The sequence below is a fragment of the Bufo gargarizans genome, chromosome 3 (genome assembly GCF_014858855.1).
Source record: "Bufo gargarizans isolate SCDJY-AF-19 chromosome 3, ASM1485885v1, whole genome shotgun sequence".
NCBI classification, from domain to species: domain Eukaryota; kingdom Metazoa; phylum Chordata; class Amphibia; order Anura; family Bufonidae; genus Bufo; species Bufo gargarizans.
This window is the reverse complement of record NC_058082.1, coordinates 410,159,198-410,184,137: the sequence shown is the minus strand read 5'-3', so window position 1 is coordinate 410,184,137 and position 24,940 is coordinate 410,159,198. Positions and strand designations below refer to the sequence as shown.

General features: G+C 44.6%; 1 protein-coding gene across 1 annotated transcript in view; it reads left to right on the top strand.

Annotated features, from left to right (window-relative positions):
* The window catches only part of LOC122933389 (complement receptor type 1-like), a 107,390-nt gene that overhangs the window by 45,787 nt on the left and 36,663 nt on the right, over positions 1 to 24,940 (top strand). Inside the window, exon 7 of the mRNA XM_044288356.1 lies at positions 6,630 to 6,809. Coding sequence (XP_044144291.1) covers positions 6,630 to 6,809 — 180 coding nt within the window. The remainder of the gene's footprint in view (positions 1 to 6,629; positions 6,810 to 24,940) is intronic.

Genomic DNA, 24,940 nt, shown 5'->3' with positions numbered 1-24,940 from the left:
ATTCTTCACATTCCAGGGGGGTGAGTGTTTTAGTGCATAAGAGTATTAGGTATGAACATGTGCAGCAATGTGTGGATGGTGAGGGCAGGTTTGTCTGTATTGTGTGTAAGATTGATGGGATCCAGGTGGTGTTAGTGGCGGTTTATGTGCCGCCTCCATTCGCTTCCCCTTTAGTAAGGGCAATTATGACGTTTGTGGCGGACTTCCCTGGGTTGCCATGGCTACTAGTGGGGGACTTTAACTGCACGCCGGATGACTCGATGGATAGATGTCGGGTGGAAGGTGGGGGCGGATCGCCTGGTAGTGCGGCCCTGAGAAATATTATGACTGAAGTCGGTTTGGTGGATGTGTGGAGAGTACGCAATCCCAATAGGCGTGAATATTCGTGTCGTTCTGCTACGCATCATTCATTGTCACGTATTGATTTGGCGCTGGTTAATGATTGTATGTTACCTCTGGTCCGGGGGGTTGTCTATCATCCCCGGTCGTTGTCTGACCACTCCCTGGTACAAATTGACCTGTGCTTGGGGGAGCTTGGACAGGGACCGAGGTTGTGGAAGTGCAATCCGCATTGGCTTAATGTATTGGGTGATTTATCTGAAGTTTCTATAGCGCTTAGAGAATACTTTGCGATTAATGTAGGGACGGCGTCAATTCACGGTGTCTGGGACGCTATGAAAGCATTCTTGAGGGGAGTGTTAATTAAAGAGATTTGTAAGCATAAAACCAAGTCTAGGGAAGCAGATGTTAAGGTACATTTACAAGCGGCAGAAGCTGAAAGGGTGTTTAGCATGGTGCCTTCCTTGGTTAATAGTGAGGCGCTGGCGGTTGCCCAGGAACAGTTGAGGTGTCACTTAATCCAGGCTGCGGAGCGGAAGCGTAGTTTTTACCGCCAAAGATCCTTTTGAAGAGGGTGAGAAGGTTGGGCATCTGCTGTCGGTCGTCTCTCAGGCCCAACGGGGATCCTCCTGTATACAGGAACTGAGGGATGGAAATGGGAACGGTAGGCAAGATACCAAGGGAATTTTGGATATATTACAGGGTTTTTATGTGTCACTGTATAAATCTACTGTCCCTAGTTCTGGGGATGCGTTGAACATCTTTTTAGAGGGGGCACAGTTGTCGGCTCTGTCGGATGAGGATAGAGAGAGACTGGAAGAGCCGATTTCACTGGAGGAGCTGGAAGCAGCACTGGGAGGTATGGCGAATGGTAAGGCCCCGGGGGCAGACGGGTTGCCTGTGGAGGTATATAAGAAGCTGCAAGGGGTGCTGCTTCCGGAATTACTTAAGGTGCTGGAACACTCACTGGAGACAGGTTCGCTACCACTCTCGATGCAGGAGGCTATAATTGTAGTACTTCCCAAACCTGGGAAAGATCCCAAATTTCCAGAATCATATAGGCCGATTTCACTTCTCACGGCTGATGTGAAGCTCCTGGCTAAGGTGCTGGCGAACAGGTTGTCCAGGGTGATTCTGACTATTGTACATTCTGACCAGACAGGCTTTTGGGAAGTCGACGGATATTAACATCAGGAGGTTGTATGCTGGTCTGAATGTCCCGGCTGACAACTGTGGAGATAGGGCTCTGCTCTCTTTAGATGCCGCTAAGGCATTTGACAGTGTAGAGTGGACTTACCTGTGGGGTGTTTTGAGAGCTATGGGGTCTGGGGACCGGTTTGTGAGGTGGGTACAGGTTTTGTATTCTTGTCCCAGAGCCCGCATTAGAGCTAATGGAGGATTGTCGGACAATTTTAATTTGGCTAGAGGTACCAGGCAGGGATGCCCATTGTCGCCCTTACTGTTTGCACTGGCCATTGATCCACTAGCAGCTTTAATACGCCTGTCTCCTCATATTGTGGGGTTTAGATATGGCGAATTCCAGAATAAGGTGGCTCTATATGCCGATGATACCTTGCTTTTTTTGGGCGATACTGGGTCATCTTTGGACAGTGCCATGTCCCTAATAGATAGATTTGGGAGTTTCTCCGGTCTTAGGATCAATTGGCAAAAATCTGCTTTGATGCCTGTGGATGGACAGGTTGTGCCTGATGTGCGAGTGGATGATAGAATTCCCTGGGTTAATAAGTTTAAATATTTAGGGCTGTACATAACGTCTAGACTGATGGACTTCGAAGATCTTAATCTAACCCCCTTGCTCGTGGCTTTCAGGCTTAAGGTGAGAACTTGGTGTAAGCTCTTTTTGTCGGTAGTGGGTAGAGTGAACCTTTTAAAAATGGTTATGATGCCACAGCTGCTTTATGTACTTAATAATGCTCCTGTATGGATCCCTCGAGATAGGTTTAGGAAAATTCATTCCATATTTAGAGATCTTATTTGGAAGTATGGCCAAGCAAGGATCAAATTAGAGACGTTGCAGTACCCTAAGACGGAGGGTGGTTTGTCAGTCCCGAATGCCTGGATTTATTTCCTGGCGTCTCAGTGCCAGCACTTGAAGGGCTGGATTGATTTTCAGGCCTCGGATGTGACGGGGAAGATATTGCAACATTGGGTGGGTAGTCGGGACCTTATGTGTATATTAGAGGGGGCGGGAATGCATGGGGGGAGAGATGGGGTCCTAATTATTGATCTTATGAAGAAAGTTTGGGCGACGGTGAAGCAACTTAGAGGAGTGGGTGGTGTGGGTGAGCTTTCCCCTATATGGGATAACAATCTATTGCCAGAGTTCACGTCACTGTCGGGACTTAGGAACTGGGAGTCTCGGGAGGTGATGAGGATAGGTCAATTACTTGAAGGCACGGTATTCAAATCCTTTCAGGAAATGCAGCAAGAGTTTAATGTCCCAAAGAGATGGTTTTACCAGTATTTGCAATTGAGGCACGCGTATGATGTCACGGTAAGGAAAGGGTGTCGTATAGCTAAAACAGATGTGGTGCAGAAGCTTATTCTTTCAAAAGGTGGGAGGAGAGGACTGATTTCACAGGTGTATGCGTTATTACTGGATAAGTTTCTGGATGGGTTCCCTCGGTCGCGGATGTTGAAGTGGGAGGGTGATTTGGGTGCAGTTTCGAAGGATCAGTGGGATGCTATATTAGATGCAGTTCCCAGAGTGTCTCTAAGTGAGCAGGCGAAATTATCACAACTCTTTATCATCCACAGAGTTTATAAAACACCAGTATTTTTACGAAAAATCGGGGTCAGGACTGATGATAGGTGTCCGAAATGTATGACGGAAGGAGCGGATCTGGTGCATATGATATGGTCGTGCTCTGTCATAATTAGATATTGGGATGAGGTGCTGAATAAGATTAACCGTAAGCTGGGGCTGAGTTTGCAAAAAAAAACTAAGGTGTGTGTGCTGGGATATGTGGCTGAGATTGGAGGAAGTGAGTTGGTTAAGGTGGCGGTGGGAAGACTGTTATATGTAGCCAGGAAACTGGTGGCGCAGAGGTGGATCCAGGGGAGTCCGCCAGCAATTGAAGAGTTTGAAAGGAAGGTGAACGACATGTTGATATTGGAGAAGAGTGTGTTTGTCAAGCGTGGCTGTCCTCAGAAGTTTGACAAGTTGTGGAACGAATGGATGTCACATACTCATCTTATGCTATAAACTAGGATAGAAGGTTTCTTACTCCTTTCATTTGGGGGGGGGATTTTGGGGGGTGTATTTATATGCCATTTCAAATACTCAAGATTGTATAGTATGTGAAATTGCAGTTGTCATTTTTGCCAATTGTGAGTTCTATGATGGAATAGTATTGTGATGGTGGTAATGGCAAAAAGTGATTGTGAACCCTGATATTGCCTTCTTTAAAAATTTTCAATAAAAATGATTTGATTAAAAAAAAAAGAATATCTGCTAGGAAACCACTGCTAAGGACAGGCAACAAGCAGAAGAGACTTGTTTGGGCTAAAGAACACAAGGAATGGACATTAGACCAGTGGAAATCTGTGCTTTAGTCTGATGAGTCCAAATTTGAGATCTTTGGTTCCAACCACCGTGTCTTTGTGCGATGCAGAAAAGGTGAACGGATGGACTCTACATGCCTGGTTCCCACCGTGAAGCATGGAGGAGGTGTGATGGTGCTTTGCTGGTGAAACTGTTGGGGATTTATTCAAAATTGAAGGCATACTGAACCAGCATGGCTACCACAGAATCTTGCAGCGGCATACTATTTCATCCGGTTTGCGTTTAGTTGGACCATCATTTATTTTTCAACAGGATAATGACCCCAAACACATCTCCAGGCTGTGTAAGGGCTATTTGACCATGAAGGAGAGTGATAGGGTGCTGCGCCAGAGGACCTGGCCTCCACAGTCACCGGACCTAAACCCAATCGAGATGGTTTGGGGTGAACTGGACTGCAGAGTGAAGGCAAAAGGGCCAACAAGTGCTAAGCATCTCTGGGAACTCCTTCAAGACTGTTAGAAGACCATTTCAGGTGACTACCTCTTGAAGCTCATCAAGAGAATGCCAAGAGTGTGCAAAGCAGTAATCAAAGCAAAAGGTGGCTACTTTGAAGAACCTAGAATATGACATATTTTCAGTTGTTTCACACTTTTTTGTTATGTATATAATTCCACATGTGTTAATTCATAGTTTTGATGCCTTTCAGTGTGAATCTACAATTTTCATAGTCGTGAAAATAAAGAAAACTCTTTGAATGAGAAAGCGTGTCCGAACTTTTGGTCTGTACTGTATATATAAAGTGAGCAGCACTCCATAGGATAAAAAGGTACAAAAATCTTTATTTACCCAAACAGGAATATGCAACGTTTCAGCTCTATGCTGGAGCCGAAACGTCTCATGTCCTGTTTGGGTAAATAAAGTTTTTTGTACTGTTTTTTTATCCTATGGAGTGCTGCCCATATTTTTTATTTTTTTTTTTACTTTTATGCTTTGGATTTGCTAATATCCACATTGGGCCAGTTACACCCCCGTGTTTGCGTTAGAGACGGTGCTGCCACTTTTTTCCTTTTTTAAAAAAAAATATTTTTTATTATATATATATATATATATATATATATATATATATATATATATATATATATATATATATATATATATATATATATATATATATATACACACACACTATCACACACACTTCAACAATGTATAAAAGTACGAAAAAAATAGCAGCACACTACTAAATGCACTAAGACTGGGTGTACAGGGTCAAATACATGACGCCCATACTTACTATTAAGCGGGGTAGAAGCTCTTAGCACATATAATTGATAAAAAATATGTCTGGCCCATCTACCAGACGTCAAGGTGGCTTCTAATCAGATGGGACCTACTCTAACACTGAGTATCCAGCTCCATTGTTAGGCCTATTGCACACGACCGTATGACTTTTCAGTGTTTTGCGGTCCGTTTTTCACGGAACCGTTCAGTTTTTTGTTTGTTTGTTCCGTTTTTCCATATGGCATATACAGTATACAATAATTACATAGAAAAAAGTTGGTTTGGTCATAACATTTTCAATAAAGTGTTCCCCAAAAACGGAACAGATACGGAAGACATACGGATGCATTTCCGTATGTGTTCGTTTTTTTTTGCGGACCCATTGACTTGAATGGAGCCACGGAACGTGATTTCTAGGCAATAATAGGACATGTTCTATCTTTCAACGGAACGGAAATATGGAAATGGAATGCATACGGAGTACTTCAGTTTTTTTTTTTTTGCGGTACCATTGAAATGAATGGTTCCGTATACGGAACGCAAAAAGCGGCCTGTAAACGAAAGAAAAAAAAAACGTTCGTGTGCATGAGGCCTTACTCTGACTAAACCACCAGGCGGTGGGCGGGGAGTGCTAAGTTCCACAGAGGAAGCCTTATTCCTCTACTATATATACATATAACCAAAGAAAAGAACAGCATCTCAAGACAGAATCGCAGGTGCAAGCTACCAAGGCAGCAATGTATAAAAGTACAAAAAAAATAGCAGAACACTACTAAATACACTAAGACTGGGTGAACAGGTGAATGTGTGAACAGGGTCAAATACATGACGCCCATACTTGCTATTAAGCTGGGTAGAAGCTCTTAGCGCATATAATTGATCAAAAATATGTCGGGGCCCATCTACCAGACGTCAAGGTGGCTTCTAATCAGATGGGACCTATCTCAATATTCATATTTTTTTTATTCCACCTTGGGAGCTTGAGCATGCGGTCGCTTGTAAAGTACACTACGATACTTCTGTATGGTAGTGTATTATGTTGTCAGCTTTTGGCAGAGTGTAATGGGAGTACTAAGATGGCATTCTTGGAGACTTTCATTAGACTCCTGACTGCCATGAAAACTGAATGTTTAAATGCCACAGTCACTATGGCTTCTTAGGGGTTCAACAGCTGGGATCAGAGTTATTTCCCATCCTAGCAGTTGTAGACAAGTGTCAGCTGTAAAGCACAGCTGGCACATATGGTGCAGGCTCAGTCCCTGAGCCTGCTCCATGCAGTCTCCTGACAATATCTTCAAGGTATTGTATTTAGGCACAGCAGACAATATCCAATACAAATCGATACTGTAAGACTTTTTGTCTTTTCTCCAAATATGTTATTTTCTTGGCAAAATATAATATCATTTAAGTATGACAGACATGCTAGTTGAATGTTGTCAAAAATACTCTTGTAATTGTCTATCTTTGTTTGGTCCCCTTCCAGCGGTGGAATGCTCAGATCCTAGAGTTAACAATGCAGAAAAAGTATCTGGAGTTTCTGGCCCCTACCACCTACTTAATACTATTGAATTTCGGTGTTTACCAGGCTACACTATGGTTGGATCTGCCTCTGTCAAGTGTAATGTTAGTAGTGAGTGGGAACCTGCTCTACCTACCTGCAGCAGTAAGTATCTTTTCCATGACCTTGTAGTTATTGCTTCACATAGCTGCCTGTACTTTTCTTCAAGTACAGTATATGGAACCTGTTCATGTGTTGGCATGTTTGTGCAGCAAGAAAAGATTTGATCTTGCTTTTTATGTATTGGAATTTGAAAAGAAGAGAATAGGAATCTAAGGGTACTTTCACACTTGCGTTGTTGAATTCCGGATCCGGATGCGGTTCAGTCTCACAAATGCATTGCTATACCAGATCAGTCTCTCCGGTTGTCATCTGGAAAAACGGATCCGGTATTTATCTTTTTCACATTTTTAAAGGTCCGGCTATGAGCCGTGCGCTGCGATTGGCCAGCAGTGCAGCAAGGGACACGCCTCCTACAAGAAATCAGTCAGAGGGAGCTGAGACACCGGAGCCTATACCGGGCGAACGGAGCGGCGCCCAGACTTACTAGTAAGTGCAGGGGGACCCCTGGGCGCCGCTCTGCCCACATGTATAGTTAGTTTTTAGTTTGTAGAGTAGTGAAAGGTCCTCTTTAATGCATTTCACTGGAAAGTGTTCTGGAATTTTGGATGGAGAAAAGTGTTTAACGCAAGTGTGAAAGTACCCTAACAATATATTGCTTGGACCTATGTGGTTTTGTACACAGAGCAAATGTACTGATCTTTTCCAAGGTAGTAACATGTTGATCATTATTAGAAAAATAATTGTTTTATAAAGATCATGGAGTCATGGATATCGCCTGTGTTTCAGGAAAGCAGAGATGTAGCTAGGAGTTTAGCACAGGAGGGGTTAAATGCATCTCAGTGGGTCCCCAGCCCAATTAGCCCACCAAAATGTGTTCACAACTGCGGAGGCACAGACTTGTTTTCAGCAACTCCACCTCCACCTCGACTGCTACAAAGAGGCACTCCCAAAAATCCCACCAGTAGTAATAATCATCATCTTTCAGAGAGCCCTTATTAGTAACAGTACCCCCATAGAGTGCCTCAATTAGTGGTAGTGCACTCCATATTGTGCCCAATAATAATTCATCCCATAATACCCATGGTTGTAATAATCCCCACGTAGTGGAAATCATTTTCCCCAAAGTGCCCCCAGTAGTTATAGCTCCCTCTATAGTGTTCTCATGAGTTATACTGACCTCTATATTGCCACCATTAATAATGCCCCCTATAGTGCGTCCAGTAGTTTTCTTGCTGTCCTATAAAGCCCTCGGTAGTTATAAGGCCCCTATAGGGTCCCCAGTAATTATGCTCTCCTATAATGTCCTCAATAGTTACAATGCGGCAGGGAGCAGGTACATGTGAATATTTCAATTGGTAATTCAGGTTACAGGAAAAAGTAAAAAGTGATTTATTACTGGAAAACCCTTATAAGCATCAGAAATACCAAGAAAGACTCAAAGAGCTTAATTTGTATATAGCTGCGCCATTCAAATGAGGAGCGTGGTCCCCCATTTTCATGATTGGCGTTGCTGCAGCGGTCGGTTCTGTGCACATCAGACACATAACTTATCCCCTATTCACAGAATAGGTATCGAAATGGGACAACCCCTTTAAAACTTTTTCCAAAAAGAAAGAAAGAAAAGAAAGCTGTACCTCTGGTACCACCTGTTGGAAGGCAGCTGTCCTGTGAGGCAGAGTTCGACCTTGAGACATAACAGGGTTATTGGCTATTCAGTAGCTCCTCTGCAGACTGCTGTTTTGAGAGATTTGGTCATCAATGCAGAACAGATATATCTGGGTTAAAGGGGCTGTCCCAGGAATAATAATCTCCATTTTTCAAACCAGCAGCCACAATACTTGTGATCAAAATTTTAAAATGGCCTTTAAACAATCCGGTGGTAAAGTGGTGGATGTCAGGTATGAGGCTTTTTGTCCCAGTAATGTAGTCCTTGAAGAAGGTCACTCCCATAACTCCATCCTGGGTGTTGTTTGCCCGTAAAGGAGCCTAGATGGGGCTCATTGTCTCTTATGAAAAGTAAACTGCCAAAGAGAGCAGGCAGCGAGATGTTTGTTGGTCTGAGGGAGCCAAAATCATCACTGAATTGAAACTGCAAACTTGTTAAAAGGCACTGAACTCTGAGTTTTTCTGAATTAATCCTGACATTAACTACTACACCTTTTTATTACTGATGATCTATCCTCATAAAAGATCAGTATCTGACCAGTGGAAGTCTGCCACCCGGGCCCCCAGCCGATCAGCTGTTTGAGAAGGCAGCGGCGCTCACAGTAGCGCTGTGGTCCTCTCGTTTCTCCCTGTGACTATTCTTCCTAGCCTGGTCTGGCTGAAACCCGAGCCAGTGATAATAGTCATGACATCACCGGGCCTGCTGTAAGCAGCTAGAAGGCCACGGTCCAACTGTGAGCACCGCCACCTTCCCAAACAGCTGATCAGTGGGGGTCCTGGATGTCAGACCCCCACCGATCAGATACTGATGACCCATCCAGAGGATAGATAATCAGTAATCAAAACGTACAGAACCTCTTTAAGGACCTTTTTTAAAGTTTTGATTTTTCACTAAAGTGACCCTTTTAAAGTTGCTGTCTTTGGACTGTACATAATAAAACCTGGATAACTGAACTTCATATGTACTGGTTTGTGACGGTTATACAGTCTATTGGATCCCATCTCGCATAGTCCCTGAGTTATTTAATAAAACATCCCGACTCCCGGCACGCCCACCGACCAGCTGTTTGACGGGGTTGCACCATCACTACAATGTTGACAGCTTGCTCCGTTGAGGAGGAAGCCGTGCTCCCACAAGGGCTGCAACCCCGTCAAACAGATGATCAGCAGGGTTGCTGAGAGAGGTATGGATGACCTATCCTAATATTGGAAAACTGGACTACCCTTTTAAAAAACTGAGCATTTAATTTTAGGATAGCTACCTTACAATAGATGGCGCCAGAGGCACATATTTTTTTTTTTTTTTTTAGAAAGATAGTTAATTTGCATAAGTGTACTTTCACACTTGCGACAGGACGGATCCGACAGGCTGTTCACCCTGTCCTTCCGCTATTTCGCTGTGCTGCCGGACTGCCACTCCGTCCCCATTGACTATAATAGGGACGGGGGCGGTGCTCCGGCGCAGTTCGCGGTGAGAGGCTGCCGGACTAAAAACTCTGACATGCAGGACTTTTAGTCCGGCGGCCTTTCGCCGTGCTGCGCCGGAGCTCGCCCCCGTCCCCATTATAGTTAATGGGGACAGAGCGGCGGAAGGACGGATCCGACAGGGTGAACAGCCTGTCGGATCCGTCCTGCCGCAAGTGTGAAAGTACCCTAATAAGAAACTGAACACAAGAGCAAGGAGGCACAACCTGAGATTAGCTGGGGCAAGATCAGCGGCAAAGTCAGAAAATATTATTTTACTAAAGAATAGTAGCTTCTTGGGGGGAAAAAAAAAACTTCCAGCAGATGTGGTTGGAAAATCAGCAGTAAATGAATGTAAACATGCCTGGGATAACTATGTATTTTTATTTTTATCTTAGGATAGATACAGACTAGATGGTCTTTTTTATGTTGCATTATTGTGGTATCAATTCTGTATTGTACTGGCCTGTCATGAATAGTAATGTATGGGATTATACTGTCAATTATCGACTGTCATCCATGTCTATATTGTGCTGCTGTGATACACTTTATTGATCCCGAGGGAAATTTCAGTATCATGTCGTATGTTTTTGTGGATTACACATGGAAACTATGACTGAGTCCACATGGAGATTTAACCCTTTAAACGCTGCTAAGTCTGTGTGCAGATCTGTGGTAGAAATTCAAGGGTCACAGTAAATTTGCTGTGTGAACATGCCCTTAGCTGGTTTAAGTTTAAATTATTTTGGACCTATATGATGGTGCCAAGGCTATACTCTTTGTAAAACTAAAATCTGCATATACAGTGCGTTTGGAAAGTCTTCAGACTCTCACTTTTTTCCCATTTTGTTATTTCGCTGCCTTGTGCTAAAATGAAAATAATTTCTAATTTTTCCCCATCATTCTGCATTCAGTACCCCATAATGAGAAAGTGAAAACAGAATGTTAGTAATCTTTGCTAATTTATTGAAAAGGAAAAACTAAAAAATTACATTGACATAAGTATTTAGACACTGTACTTACTTGAAGCACCTTTCGCAGCGATTACAGCCTCCGATCTTCTTGGGTATGGAGCCACAAGGTTTGGGGATTTTTCTGTCATTTTTCTCTGCAGTTCCTCTCAAACTCCATCAGGTTGGATGGGACAGTCCGTTGGCAGCCATTTGTAGGTCTCTCCAGTGATATTAGATTCGGTTCAAGTCGGGGCTCTGGCTGGGCCACTTAACGACACTCACAGGGTTGTCCCAAAACCACTCCTAGGTTGCCCTGGCTGTGAGCTTAAGGTCATTGTCTTGTTAAAAGGCAATCCTTGGGCCCATTCTGATGTCCAGAGCACACTGAATCAAGTATTCATTAAGAATATCTGTGTACTTTGCTGCTTTCAGTTTTACCCTCAACTCTGACCAGTCTCCCTGTCCCAGACGCTGAACCCCCCAAGCACGATGCCGCCACCACTATTCTTGGGCGGTGCCTGGTTTCCTTCAAATCTGATTCTTAGAATTGAGGCAAAAAAGTTCAGTCTTGGTTTCAGAAGACCAGAGAATCTTGTTTCCCCACAGTCAGTCCTTTTGGGTGATTTTTTTTTTGTTTTTGTTTTTTATATTTTATATATATATATATATATATATATATATATATATATATATATATATATATATATATATATATATATATATATATATATTTATATATTTATTTTTTAAACCTTTCATGTTTCTTTTACTGCAAAGATGCTTCTTTCTGGCCGCTCAGCCATAACACCCAAATTGGTGGAGTGCTGCAGTGATGGTTGAGCTTCAAGGAAGATTCTTCCACCTGCACACAGGATCTTTAGAGCACAGGCAGAGTGACCATTGGGTTCTTGGTCACCTATCTTACAAAGGTCCTTCTCCCCTGGCTACCGTGCTCTTGGGAACTTTCAGTGCATAAGAATTTTTTATTTTTTTTCCCCAATTCTCCAGATCTGTCCCTCCACATAATCCTGTCTCTAAGCTGTACAGGAAGTTCTTTCCTTCTCTTGGCTTGCGTCTTGCTCTGATATCCATTGCCATATATGAGCCTTTGTACAGACAGAGGTGAGTCTTTCCAACTCATGTCCAATCAACTGAATTTACCGCAGGTGTACTTCAGTCAAGGTGTAGAAACACCTTAAAGAGGATCCAGAGAAATGGGACGCCCCTTAATTTCAAGTGTCGTAGCAAAGGGTCTGAATACTTATTTCCATGCAAAATGTTATAGATAGATATATATTTTTTTCTTTTTAATAATTCAAACATTTTATAAAAATGTTCACTTTGTCATTATAGGGTGCAGTTTGATGGAGGCAAATGTGAAATTTTTCAAATTTTATTTTACCACAGGCCTGCGACATAACAAAATATGAAAAAGTGAAAGGGTCTGAAGACTTTCTGAATGCACTATACATATACTTTGGTTTCTTATCTGACTGAGAGGCTGCTTGGTTGCAGATGATTATACTCCGTTTTGTGTGTGTCTGTATAACTAAGGCTACTGTCACACCTGCGTTAGGTGCGGATCCGTCTGGTATCCTCACAGACGGATCTGCACCTATAATGCAAACGCTTGTATCCGTTCATAACGGATCCGTTTGCATTATTCTGTCAAAAAAAAAAAGTCTTAGTCAAAACGGATCCTGACTTACATTGAAAGTCAATGGGGGACAGATCCGTTTTCAATTGCACCATATTGTGTCAGTGAAAACTGATCCGTCTCCATTGACTTACAATGTAAGTCAGGACGGATCCGTTTGGCTCCGCATCGCTAGGCAGACAGCAAAACACTGCCAGCACCGTTTTGGTGTCCCCATCAAGAGCGGAGTGGAGGCGGAACGGAGCCAAACTGATACATTCTCAACGGATCCTTATCCATTCAGAATGCATTGGGGCTGAACTGATCCATTTTGAACTGTTTGTGAGATCCCTGAACGGATTTCACAAACGGAATTCAAAACGCCAGTGTGAAAGTAGCCTTATATATAACACAGCTACTGGAAGATAAACTAGTATTTAACACTAACACTCATTTAACCTATTACTAACACCTATTTTCAAACATCAGAAATTGTTACTCAGAGTCCAACAACGGTAGAAAAGAAGACTGTAGATGGAGGTAAAGCTCAACTCTGAGTATACAGAAGAATAACTAAGCCTCAAAATATGTTAACATATATAAACAACTATTTGCCTCATTTTCAGAGGGATCACTAAAAAGGATGGCATTATTTAGAAAAGGCTCAAAATGCTGTAAATGCTTTCTGATCCTGCTCTGCTTCCTGGTGCTTCTCAACACAGTGACCACTCCAACCACAAATCGCAGCTACGGCTAGTTATTTCCTGGGTGTAAAGTGGAGAATAGGAGCTGTGGGGGGATCGCATTTTACAGTGTTCTGAGCATTCTCTAATTTTTTTATTGGCTGACCATCCCCTTTAAATTTAATTTTAAAAGATGTTACAAATGGGCTTATTTATTCTTCATGTGCATGGATAATACAGCATGCCAAAATCCACTTCTCACATTATAAGTGTCTTCTGTAGAGTTGAGCGAACACCTGGATGTTCGGGTTCGAGAAGTTCGGCCGAACATCCCGGAAATGTTCGGGTTCGGGATCCGAACCCGATCCGAACTTCGTCCCGAACCCGAACCCCATTGAAGTCAATGGGGACCCGAACTTTTCGGCACTAAAAAGGCTGTAAAACAGCCCAGGAAAGAGCTAGAGGGCTGCAAAAGGCAGCAACATGTAGGTAAATCCCCTGCAAACAAATGTGGATAGGGAAATGAATTAAAATAAAAATTAAATAAATAAAAATTAACCAAAATCAATTGGAGAGAGGTTCCATAGCAGAGAATCTGGCTTCCCGTCACCCACCACTGGAACAGTCCATTCTCAGATATTTAGGCCCCGGCACCCAGGCAGAGGAGAGAGGTCCCGTAACAGAGAATCTGTCTTCATGTCAGCAGAGAATTAGTCTGCATGTCATAGCAGAGAATGAGGCTTCACGTCAGCCACCACTGCAACAGTCCATTGGCATATATTTAGGCCCAGCACCCAGGCAGAGGAGGGAGGTCCCGTAACAGAGAATCTGTCTTCATGTCAGCAGAGAATTAGTCTGCATGTCATAGCAGAGAATGAGGCTTCACGTCAGCCACCACTGCAACAGTCCATTGGCATATATTTAGGCCCAGCACACACACAGGCAGAGGAGAGAGGTCCCGTAACAGAGAATCTGGCTTCATGTCAGCAGAGAATCAGTCTGCATGTCATAGCAGAGAATGAGGCTTCACGTCAGCCACCACTGCAACAGTCCATTGGCATATATTTAGGCCCAGCACACACACAGGCAGAGGAGAGAGGTCCCGTAACAGAGAATCTGGCTTCATGTCAGCAGAGAATCAGTCTGCATGTCATAGCAGAGAATGAGGCTTCACGTCAGCCACCACTGCAACAGTCCATTGGCATATATTTAGGCCCAGCACCCAGGCAGAGGAGGGAGGTCCCGTAACAGAGAATCTGTCTTCATGTCAGCAGAGAATTAGTCTGCATGTCATAGCAGAGAATGAGGCTTCACGTCAGCCACCACTGCAACAGTCCATTGGCATATATTTAGGCCCAGCACACACACAGGCAGAGGAGAGAGGTCCCGTAACAGAGAATCTGGCTTCATGTCAGCAGAGAATCAGTCTGCATGTCATAGCAGAGAATGAGGCTTCACGTCAGCCACCACTGCAACAGTCCATTGGCATATATTTAGGCCCAGCACACACACAGGCAGAGGAGAGAGGTCCCGTAACAGAGAATCTGGCTTCATGTCAGCAGAGAATCAGTCTGCATGTCATAGCAGAGAATGAGGCTTCACGTCAGCCACCACTGCAACAGTCCATTGGCATATATTTAGGCCCAGCACCCAGGCAGAGGAGGGAGGTCCCGTAACAGAGAATCTGTCTTCATGTCAGCAGAGAATTAGTCTGCATGTCATAGCAGAGAATGAGGCTTCACGTCAGCCACCACTGCAACAGTCCATTGGCATATATTTAGGCCCAGCACCCAGGCAGAGGAGGGAGGTCCCGTAACAGAGAATCTGTCTTCATGTCAGCAGAGAATTAGTCTGCATGTCATAGCAGAGAATGAGGCTTCACGTCAGCCACCACTGGAACAGTCCATTCTCAGATATTTAGGCCCCGGCACCCAGGCAGAGGAGAGAGGTCCCGTAACAGAGAATCTGTCTTCATGTCAGCAGAGAATTAGTCTGCATGTCATAGCAGAGAATGAGGCTTCACGTCAGCCACCACTGCAACAGTCCATTGGCATATATTTAGGCCCAGCACCCAGGCAGAGGAGAGAGGTCCCGTAACAGACAATCTGGCTTCATGTCAGCAGAGAATCAGTCTTCATATCATAGCAGAGAATCAGGCTTCACGTCACCCACCACTGTAAGAGTCAATTTTCATAAATTTAGGCCCAGAACCCAGGCAGAGGAGAAAGGTCCCGTAACAGACAATCTGGCTTCATGTCAGCAGAGAATCAGTCTTCATATCATAGCAGAGAATCAGGCTTCACGTCACCCACCACTGTAAGAGTCAATTTTCATAAATTTAGGCCCAGAACCCAGGCAGAGGAGAAAGGTCCCGTAACAGACAATCTGGCTTCATGTCAGCAGAGAATCAGTCTTCATATCATAGCAGAGAATCAGGCTTCACGTCACCCACCACTGTAAGAGTCAATTTTCATAAATTTAGGCCCAGAACCCAGGCAGAGGAGAAAGGTCCCGTAACAGACAATCTGGCTTCATGTCAGCAGAGAATCAGTCTTCATATCATAGCAGAGAATCAGGCTTCACGTCACCCACCACTGTAAGAGTCAATTTTCATAAATTTAGGCCCAGAACCCAGGTAGAGGAGAAAGGTCCCGTAACAGACAATCTGGCTTCATGACAGCAGAGAATCAGTCTGCATGTCATAGCAGAGAATCAGGCTTCACGTCAGCCACCACTGCAACAGTCCATTGTCATAAATTTAGGCCCAGCACCCAGGCAGAGGAGAGAGGTCCCGTAACAGACAATCTGGCTTCATGTCAGCAGAGAATTAGTCTGCATGTCATAGCAGAGAATCAGGCTTCATGTCAGCCACCACTGCAACAGTCCATTGGCATATATTTAGGCCTAGCACACAGGCAGAGGAGAGGTTCATTCAACTTTGGGTAGCATCGCAATATAATGGTAAAATGAAAATAAAAATAGGATTGAATGAGGAAGTGCCCTGGAGTCCAATAATATATGGTTATGGGGAGGTAGTTAATGTCTAATCTGGACAAGGGACGGACAGGTCCTGTGGGATCCATGCCTGGTTCATTTTTATGAACGTCAGCTTGTCCACATTGGCTGTAGACAGGCGGCTGCGTTTGTCTGTAATGACGCCCCCTGCCGTGCTGAATACACGTTCAGACAAAACGCTGGCTGCCGGGCAGGCCAGCACCTCCAAGGCATAAAAGGCTAGCTCTGGCCACGTGGACAATTTAGAGACCCAGAAGTTGAATGGGGCCGAACCATCAGTCAGTACGTGGAGGGGTGTGCACACGTACTGTTCCACCATGTTAGTAAAATGTTGCCTCCTGCTAACACGTTGCGTATCAGGTGGTGGTGCAGTTAGCTGTGGCGTGTTGACAAAAGTTTTCCACATCTCTGCCATGCTAACCCTGCCCTCAGAGGAGCTGGCCGTGACACAGCTGCCTTGGCGACCTCTTGCTCCTCCTCTGCCTTGGCCTTGGGCTTCCACTTGTTCCCCTGTGACATTTGGGAATGCTCTCAGTAGCGCGTCTACCAACGTGCGCTTGTACTCGCGCATCTTCCTATCACGCTCCAGTGCAGGAAGTAAGGTGGGCACATTGTCTTTGTAGCGTGGATCCAGCAGGGTGGCAACCCAGTAGTCCGCACAGGTTAAAATGTGGGCAACTCTGCTGTCGTTGCGCAGGCACTGCAGCATGTAGTCGCTCATGTGTGCCAGGCTGCCCAGGGGTAAGGACAAGCTGTCCTCTGTGGGAGGCGTATCGTCATCGTCCTGCCTTTCCCCCCAGCCACGCACCAGTGATGGACCCGAGCTGCGTTGGGTGCCACCCCGCTGTGACCATGCTTCATCCTCATCCTCCTCCACCTCCTCCTCATCCTCGTCCTCCTCGTCCTCCAGTAGTGGGCCCTGGCTGGCCACATTTGTACCTGGCCTCTGCTGTTGCAAAAAACCTCCCTCTGAGTCACTTCGAAGAGACTGGCCTGAAAGTGCTAAAAATGACCCCTCTTCCTCATCCTCCTCCTCCTCCTCCTGGGCCACCTCCTGTTCCATCATCGCCCTAAGTGTTTTCTCAAGGAGACATAGAAGTGGTATTGTAACGCTGATAACGGTGTCATCGCCACTGGCCATGTTGGTGGAGTACTCGAAACAGCGCAACAGGGCACACAGGTCTCGCATGGAGGCCCAGTCATTGGTGGTGAAGTGGTGCTGTTCTGTAGTGCGACTGACCCGTGCGTGCTGCAGCTGAAACTCCACTATGGCCTGCTGCTGCTCGCACAGTCTGTCCAGCATGTGCAAGGTGGAGTTCCACCTGGTGGGCACGTCGCATATGAGGCGGTGAGCGGGAAGGCCGAAGTTACGCTGTAGCGCAGACAGGCGAGCAGCAGCAGGATGTGAACGCCGGAAGCGCGAACAGACGGCCCGCACTTTATGCAGCAGCTCTGACATGTCGGGGTAGTTGTGAATGAACTTCTGCACCACCAAATTCAGCACATGCGCCAAGCAAGGGATGTGCGTCAAATTGGCTAGTCCCAGAGCTGCAACGAGATTTCGCCCATTATCACACACCACCAGGCCGGGCTTGAGGCTCACCGGCAGCAACCACTCGTCGGTCTGTTGTTCTATACCCCGCCACAACTCCTGTGCGGTGTGGGGCCTGTCCCCCAAACATATGAGTTTCAGAATGGCCTGCTGACGTTTACCCCGGGCTGTGCTGAAGTTGGTGGTGAAGGTGTGTGGCTGACTGGATGAGCAGGTGGAAGAAGAGGAGGAGGAAGCCGAGAAGGAGGAGGTGGCAACAGGAGGCAAAGAATGTTGCCCTGCGATCCTTGGCGGCGGAAGGACGTGCGCCAAACAGCTCTCCGCCTGGGGCCCAGCTGCCACTACATTTACCCAGTGTGCAGTTAGGGAGATATAGCGTCCCTGGCCGTGCTTACTGGTCCACGTATCTGTGGTTAGGTGGACCTTGCTACAGATGGCGTTGCGCAGTGCACACTTGATTTTATCGGATACTTGGTTGTGCAGGGAAGGCACGGCTCTCTTGGAGAAGTAGTGCCGGCTGGGAACAACATACTGTGGGACAGCAAGCGACATGAGCTGTTTGAAGCTGTCTGTGTCCACCAGCCTAAATGACAGCATTTCATAGGCCAGTAGTTTAGAAATGCTGGCATTCAGGGCCAGGGATCGAGGGTGGCTAGGTGGGAATTTACGCTTTCTATCAAATGTTTGTGAGATGGAGAGCTGAACGCTGGCGTGTGACATGGTTGAGACGCTTGGTGACGGAGGTGGTGGTGGTGGTGTTGGTGGTACATCCCCTGTTTGCTGGGCGGCAGGTGCCAACGTTCCTCCAGAGGCGGAGGAAGAGGCCGAGGCGGCAGCAGCAGAATAGGCCGAGGCGGCAGCAGCAGAAGAGGTAGCAGGGGGAGCCTGAGTGACTTCCTTGGTTTTAAGGTGTTTACTCCACTGCAGTTCATGCTTTGCATGCAGGTGCCTGGTCATGCAGGTTGTGCTCAGGTTCAGAACGTTAATGCCTCGCTTCAGGCTCTGATGGCACAGCGTGCAAACCACTCGGGTCTTGTCGTCAGCACATTGTTTGAAGAAGTGCCATGCCAGGGAACTCCTTGAAGCTGCCTTTGGGGTGCTCGGTCCCAGATGGCGGCGGTCAGTAGCAGGCGGAGTCTCTTGGCGGCGGGTGTTCTGCTTTTGCCCACTGCTCCCTCTTTTGCTACGCTGTTGGCTCGGTCTCACCACTGCCTCTTCCTCCGAACTGTGAAAGTCAGTGGCACGACCTTCATTCCATGTGGGGTCTAGGACCTCATCGTCCCCTGCATCGTCTTCCACCCAGTCTTGATCCCTGACCTCCTGTTCAGTCTGCACACTGCAGAAAGACGCAGCAGTTGGCACCTGTGTTTCGTCATCATCAGAGACATGCTGAGGTGGTATTCCCATGTCCTCATCATCAGGAAACATAAGTGGTTGTGCGTCAGTGCATTCTATGTCTTTCACCGCTGGGGAAGGGCTAGGTGGATGCCCTTGGGAAACCCTGCCAGCGGAGTCTTCAAACAGCATAAGAGACTGCTGCATAACTTGAGGCTGAGACAGTTTCCCTGGTATGCATGGGGGTGATGTGACAGACTGATGGGGTTGGTTTTCAGGCGCCATCTGTGCGCTTTCTGCAGAAGACTGGGTGGGAGATAATGTGAACGTGCTGGATCCACTGTCGGCCACCCAATTGACTAATGCCTGTACCTGCTCAGGCCTTACCATCCTTAGAACGGCATTGGGCCCCACCATATATCGCTGTAAATTCTGGCGGCTACTGGGACCTGAAGTAGTTGGTACACTAGGACGTGTGGATGTGGCAGAACGGCCACGTCCTCTCCCAGCACCAGAGGGTCCACTAACACCACCACGACCATGTCCACGTCCGCGTCCCTTACTAGATGTTTTTCTCATTGTTATGGTTCACCACAACAACAAATATATTATTTGGCCCAATGTATTGTATTCAAATTCAGCGGGATATAAATTTGAGGCCTAGTATTTAGGCGCTGGGTGACCGGTATGGATTTAGTGACAGAATTAGACTTGGAAATGCACAGAAGCGTGTGTGTGTGAAGTTATTCTGAATGACCCAATGTGCACCTTGAATATTATATACCCTTTTAGGGATAGATTTCAAATAGCTCTGATATAGCAGAAACCACTAAATTATGAAATTGCTAAATTGGGAATTGTACTTCAACCCAGAACAAAAAATGTGCTTTGACGGACACTAAATATCTTGCCCAGCAACAACAGTACAACGGTGGGTAACGAGAGATTTAGAGGGAATTAAATTTGAGGCCTAGTATTTAGGCGCTGGGTCACCGGTATGGATTTAGTGACAGAATTAGACTTGGAAATACACAGTAGCGGGTGTGTGTGAAGTTATTCTGAATGACCCTATGTGCACCTTCAATATTATATACCCTTTTAGGGATAGATTTCAAATAGCTCTGATATAGCAGAAACCACTAAATTATGAAATTGCTAAATTGGGAATTGTACTTCAACCCAGAACAAAAAATGTGCTTTGACGGACACTAAATATCTTGCCCAGCAACAACAGTACAGCGGTGGGTAACGAGAGATTTAGAGGGAATTAAATTTGAGGCCTAGTATTTAGGCGCTGGGTCACCGGTATGGATTTAGTGACAGAATTAGACTTGGAAATGCACAGAAGCGTGTGTGTGAAGTTATTCTGAATGACCCAATGTGCACCTTCAATATTATATACCCTTTTTGGGATAGATTTCAAATAGCTCTGATATAGCATGAACCACTAAATTATGAAATTGCTAAATTGGGAATTGTACTTCAACCCAGAACAAAAAATGTGCTTTGACGGGCACTAAATAACTTTCCCAGCTACAACAGGACAACGGTAACGAGAGATTTAGAGGGATTTAAATTTGAGGCCTAGTATTTAGGCGCTGGGTGACAGGTATGGGTTTAGTGACAGAATTAGACTTGGAAATACACAGTAGCGGGTGTGTGTGAAGTTATTCTGAATGACCCTATGTGCACCTTCAATATTATATACCCTTTTAGGGATAGATTTCAAATAGCTCTGATATAGCAGAAACCACTAAATTATGAAATTGCTAAATTGGGAATTGTACTTCAACCCAGAACAAAAAATGTGCTTTGACGGACACTAAATATCTTGCCCAGCAACAACAGTACACCGGTGGGTAACGAGAGATTTAGAGGGAATTAAATTTGAGGCCTAGTATTTAGGCGCTGGGTCACCGGTATGGATTTAGTGACAGAATTAGACTTGGAAATACACAGTAGCGGGTGTGTGTGAAGTTATTCTGAATGACCCTATGTGCACCTTCAATATTATATACCCTTTTTGGGATAGATTTCAAATAGCTCTGATATAGCAGGAACCACTAAATTATGAAATTGCTAAATTGGGAATTGTACTTCAACCCAGAACAAAAAATGTGCTTTGACGGGCACTAAATAACTTTCCCAGCTACAACAGGACAACGGTAACGAGAGATTTAGAGGGATTTAAATTTGAGGCCTAGTATTTAGGCGCTGGGTGACAGGTATGGGTTTAGTGACAGAATTAGACTTGGAAATACACAGTAGCGGGTGTGTGTGAAGTTATTCTGAATGACCCTATGTGCACCTTCAATATTATATACCCTTTTTGGGATAGATTTCAAATAGCTCTGATATAGCAGAAACCACTAAATTATGAAATTGCTAAATTGGGAATTGTACTTCAACCCAGAACAAAAAATGTGCTTTGACGGACACTAAATATCTTGCCCAGCAACAACAGTACAGCGGTGGGTAACGAGAGATTTAGAGGGAATTAAATTTGAGGCCTAGTATTTAGGCGCTGGGTCACCGGTATGGATTTAGTGACAGAATTAGACTTGGAAATACACAGTAGCGGGTGTGTGTGAAGTTACTCTGAATGACCCTATGTGCACCTTCAATATTATATACCCTTTTTGGGATAGATTTCAAAGAGCTCTGATATAGCAGGAACCACTAAATTATGAAATTGCTAAATTGGGAATTGTATTTCAACCCAGAACAAGAAATGTGCTTGAACGGACACTAAATAACTCGCCCAGCTACAGCACTAGGGACAGATTTAGCTGGATATAAATTTGAGGCCTAGTATTTAGGCGCTGGGTGACAGGTATGGGTTTAGTGACAGAATTAGACTTGGAAATACACAGTAGCGGGTGTGTGTGAAGTTATTCTGAATGACCCTATGTGCACCTTCAATATTATATACCCTTTTAGGGATAGATTTCAAATAGCTCTGATATAGCAGAAACCACTAAATTATGAAATTGCTAAATTGGGAATTGTACTTCAACCCAGAACAAAAAATGTGCTTTGACGGACACTAAATATCTTGCCCAGCAACAACAGTACAGCGGTGGGTAACGAGAGATTTAGAGGGAATTAAATTTGAGGCCTAGTATTTAGGCGCTGGGTCACCGGTATGGATTTAGTGACAGAATTAGACTTGGAAATACACAGTAGCGGGTGTGTGTGAAGTTATTCTGAATGACCCTATGTGCACCTTCAATATTATATACCCTTTTTGGGATAGATTTCAAATAGCTCTGATATAGCAGGAACCACTAAATTATGAAATTGCTAAATTGGGAATTGTACTTCAACCCAGAACAAAAAATGTGCTTTGACGGGCACTAAATAACTTTCCCAGCTACAACAGGACAACGGTAACGAGAGATTTAGAGGGATTTAAATTTGAGGCCTAGTATTTAGGCGCTGGGTGACAGGTATGGGTTTAGTGACAGAATTAGACTTGGAAATACACAGTAGCGGGTGTGTGTGAAGTTATTCTGAATGACCCTATGTGCACCTTCAATATTATATACCCTTTTTGGGATAGATTTCAAATAGCTCTGATATAGCAGAAACCACTAAATTATGAAATTGCTAAATTGGGAATTGTACTTCAACCCAGAACAAAAAATGTGCTTTGACGGACACTAAATATCTTGCCCAGCAACAACAGTACACCGGTGGGTAACGAGAGATTTAGAGGGAATTAAATTTGAGGCCTAGTATTTAGGCGCTGGGTCACCGGTATGGATTTAGTGACAGAATTAGACTTGGAAATACACAGTAGCGGGTGTGTGTGAAGTTATTCTGAATGACCCTATGTGCACCTTCAATATTATATACCCTTTTTGGGATAGATTTCAAATAGCTCTGATATAGCAGGAACCACTAAATTATGAAATTGCTAAATTGGGAATTGTACTTCAACCCAGAACAAAAAATGTGCTTTGACGGGCACTAAATAACTTTCCCAGCTACAACAGGACAACGGTAACGAGAGATTTAGAGGGATTTAAATTTGAGGCCTAGTATTTAGGCGCTGGGTGACAGGTATGGGTTTAGTGACAGAATTAGACTTGGAAATACACAGTAGCGGGTGTGTGTGAAGTTATTCTGAATGACCCTATGTGCACCTTCAATATTATATACCCTTTTTGGGATAGATTTCAAATAGCTCTGATATAGCAGAAACCACTAAATTATGAAATTGCTAAATTGGGAATTGTACTTCAACCCAGAACAAAAAATGTGCTTTGACGGACACTAAATATCTTGCCCAGCAACAACAGTACAGCGGTGGGTAACGAGAGATTTAGAGGGAATTAAATTTGAGGCCTAGTATTTAGGCGCTGGGTCACCGGTATGGATTTAGTGACAGAATTAGACTTGGAAATACACAGTAGCGGGTGTGTGTGAAGTTACTCTGAATGACCCTATGTGCACCTTCAATATTATATACCCTTTTTGGGATAGATTTCAAAGAGCTCTGATATAGCAGGAACCACTAAATTATGAAATTGCTAAATTGGGAATTGTATTTCAACCCAGAACAAGAAATGTGCTTGAACGGACACTAAATAACTCGCCCAGCTACAGCACTAGGGACAGATTTAGCTGGATATAAATTTGAGGCCTAGTATTTAGGCGCTGGGTGACCGGTATGGATTTAGTGACAGAATTAGACTGGGATATGGCCAAAAAATGAACAGACTATTGCTGGTTAAATGCACTTGGTGTCACAGCTTCACCCTGATGTAGGCTTTAGCCAAAAAACAACCACACCATTGAGGGTTAAATGCACTTGGTCGCAGCTTGTGCTGGCGCACCACAAGACACAAAATGGCCGCCGATCACCCCAGAAAAATGAGACTGACAAACGGTCTGTGCAGCCTAAAAACAGTGAGCAATTGAGGATCAGCAGCTCAATGATCCACAGCTGCAGATCGATCAGTTAATCAAGTCCTTTGGAGGAGTTAATCTGCCTAATCTCGCCCTACTGTCGCAGCCGCAACCTCTCCCTACGCTAATCAGAGCAGAGTGACGGGCGGCGCTATGTGACTCCAGCTTAAATAGAGGCTGGGTCACATGGTGCTCTGGCCAATCACAGCCATGCCAATAGTAGGCATGGCTGTGATGGCCTCTTGGGGCAAGTAGTATGACGCTTGTTGATTGGCTGCTTTGCAGCCTTTCAAAAAGCGCCAAGAAAGCGTCACAAAAGCGCGAAGAAAGCGACGAACACCGAACCCGAACCCGGACTTTTACGAAAATGTTCGGGTCCGTGTCACGGACACCCCAAAATTCGGTACGAACCCGAACTATACAGTTCGAGTTCGCTCATCCCTAGTCTTCTGCTATCCTATTGTTTGCTTCATAAATTTGTAGTTGGTTCTTTTTCTCTCCTTATGTCTTAATTTTGGCAAAAAACAGGGTTATGTGTGATTTTGGTCTGTGTTTCTACTGTTAAATTTATGTAGGCACTGTTTTTTTCTTTTCTATTTTTATTTATTATTTTTTTTAAATAAGATTAATTTGCATAATAAATTAAACACAAGAACAAGGGCGCACAACCTGAAATTAGTTTGGGGATAATCAGACACAGCGTTAGAGAGAGTAGTAGGAACAGACTTCCAGCAGAAATTGTGGACATTCTACAGTAACTGAATGTAAACCTGATTGGGATAGGTGTATATCTATCCTAAAATGAAAGTAATGAAAAGTGCAGACTAGATGGACCATGTAGTCTTTTCCTGACATTATGTTTCTATGGATTTGGCATGGAAACTATAGCAGGCGTCCACATGAAAATTAAACCCAATAAACTCTGCTAAGTCTGTGTGTAGATCCACAGGATTTCA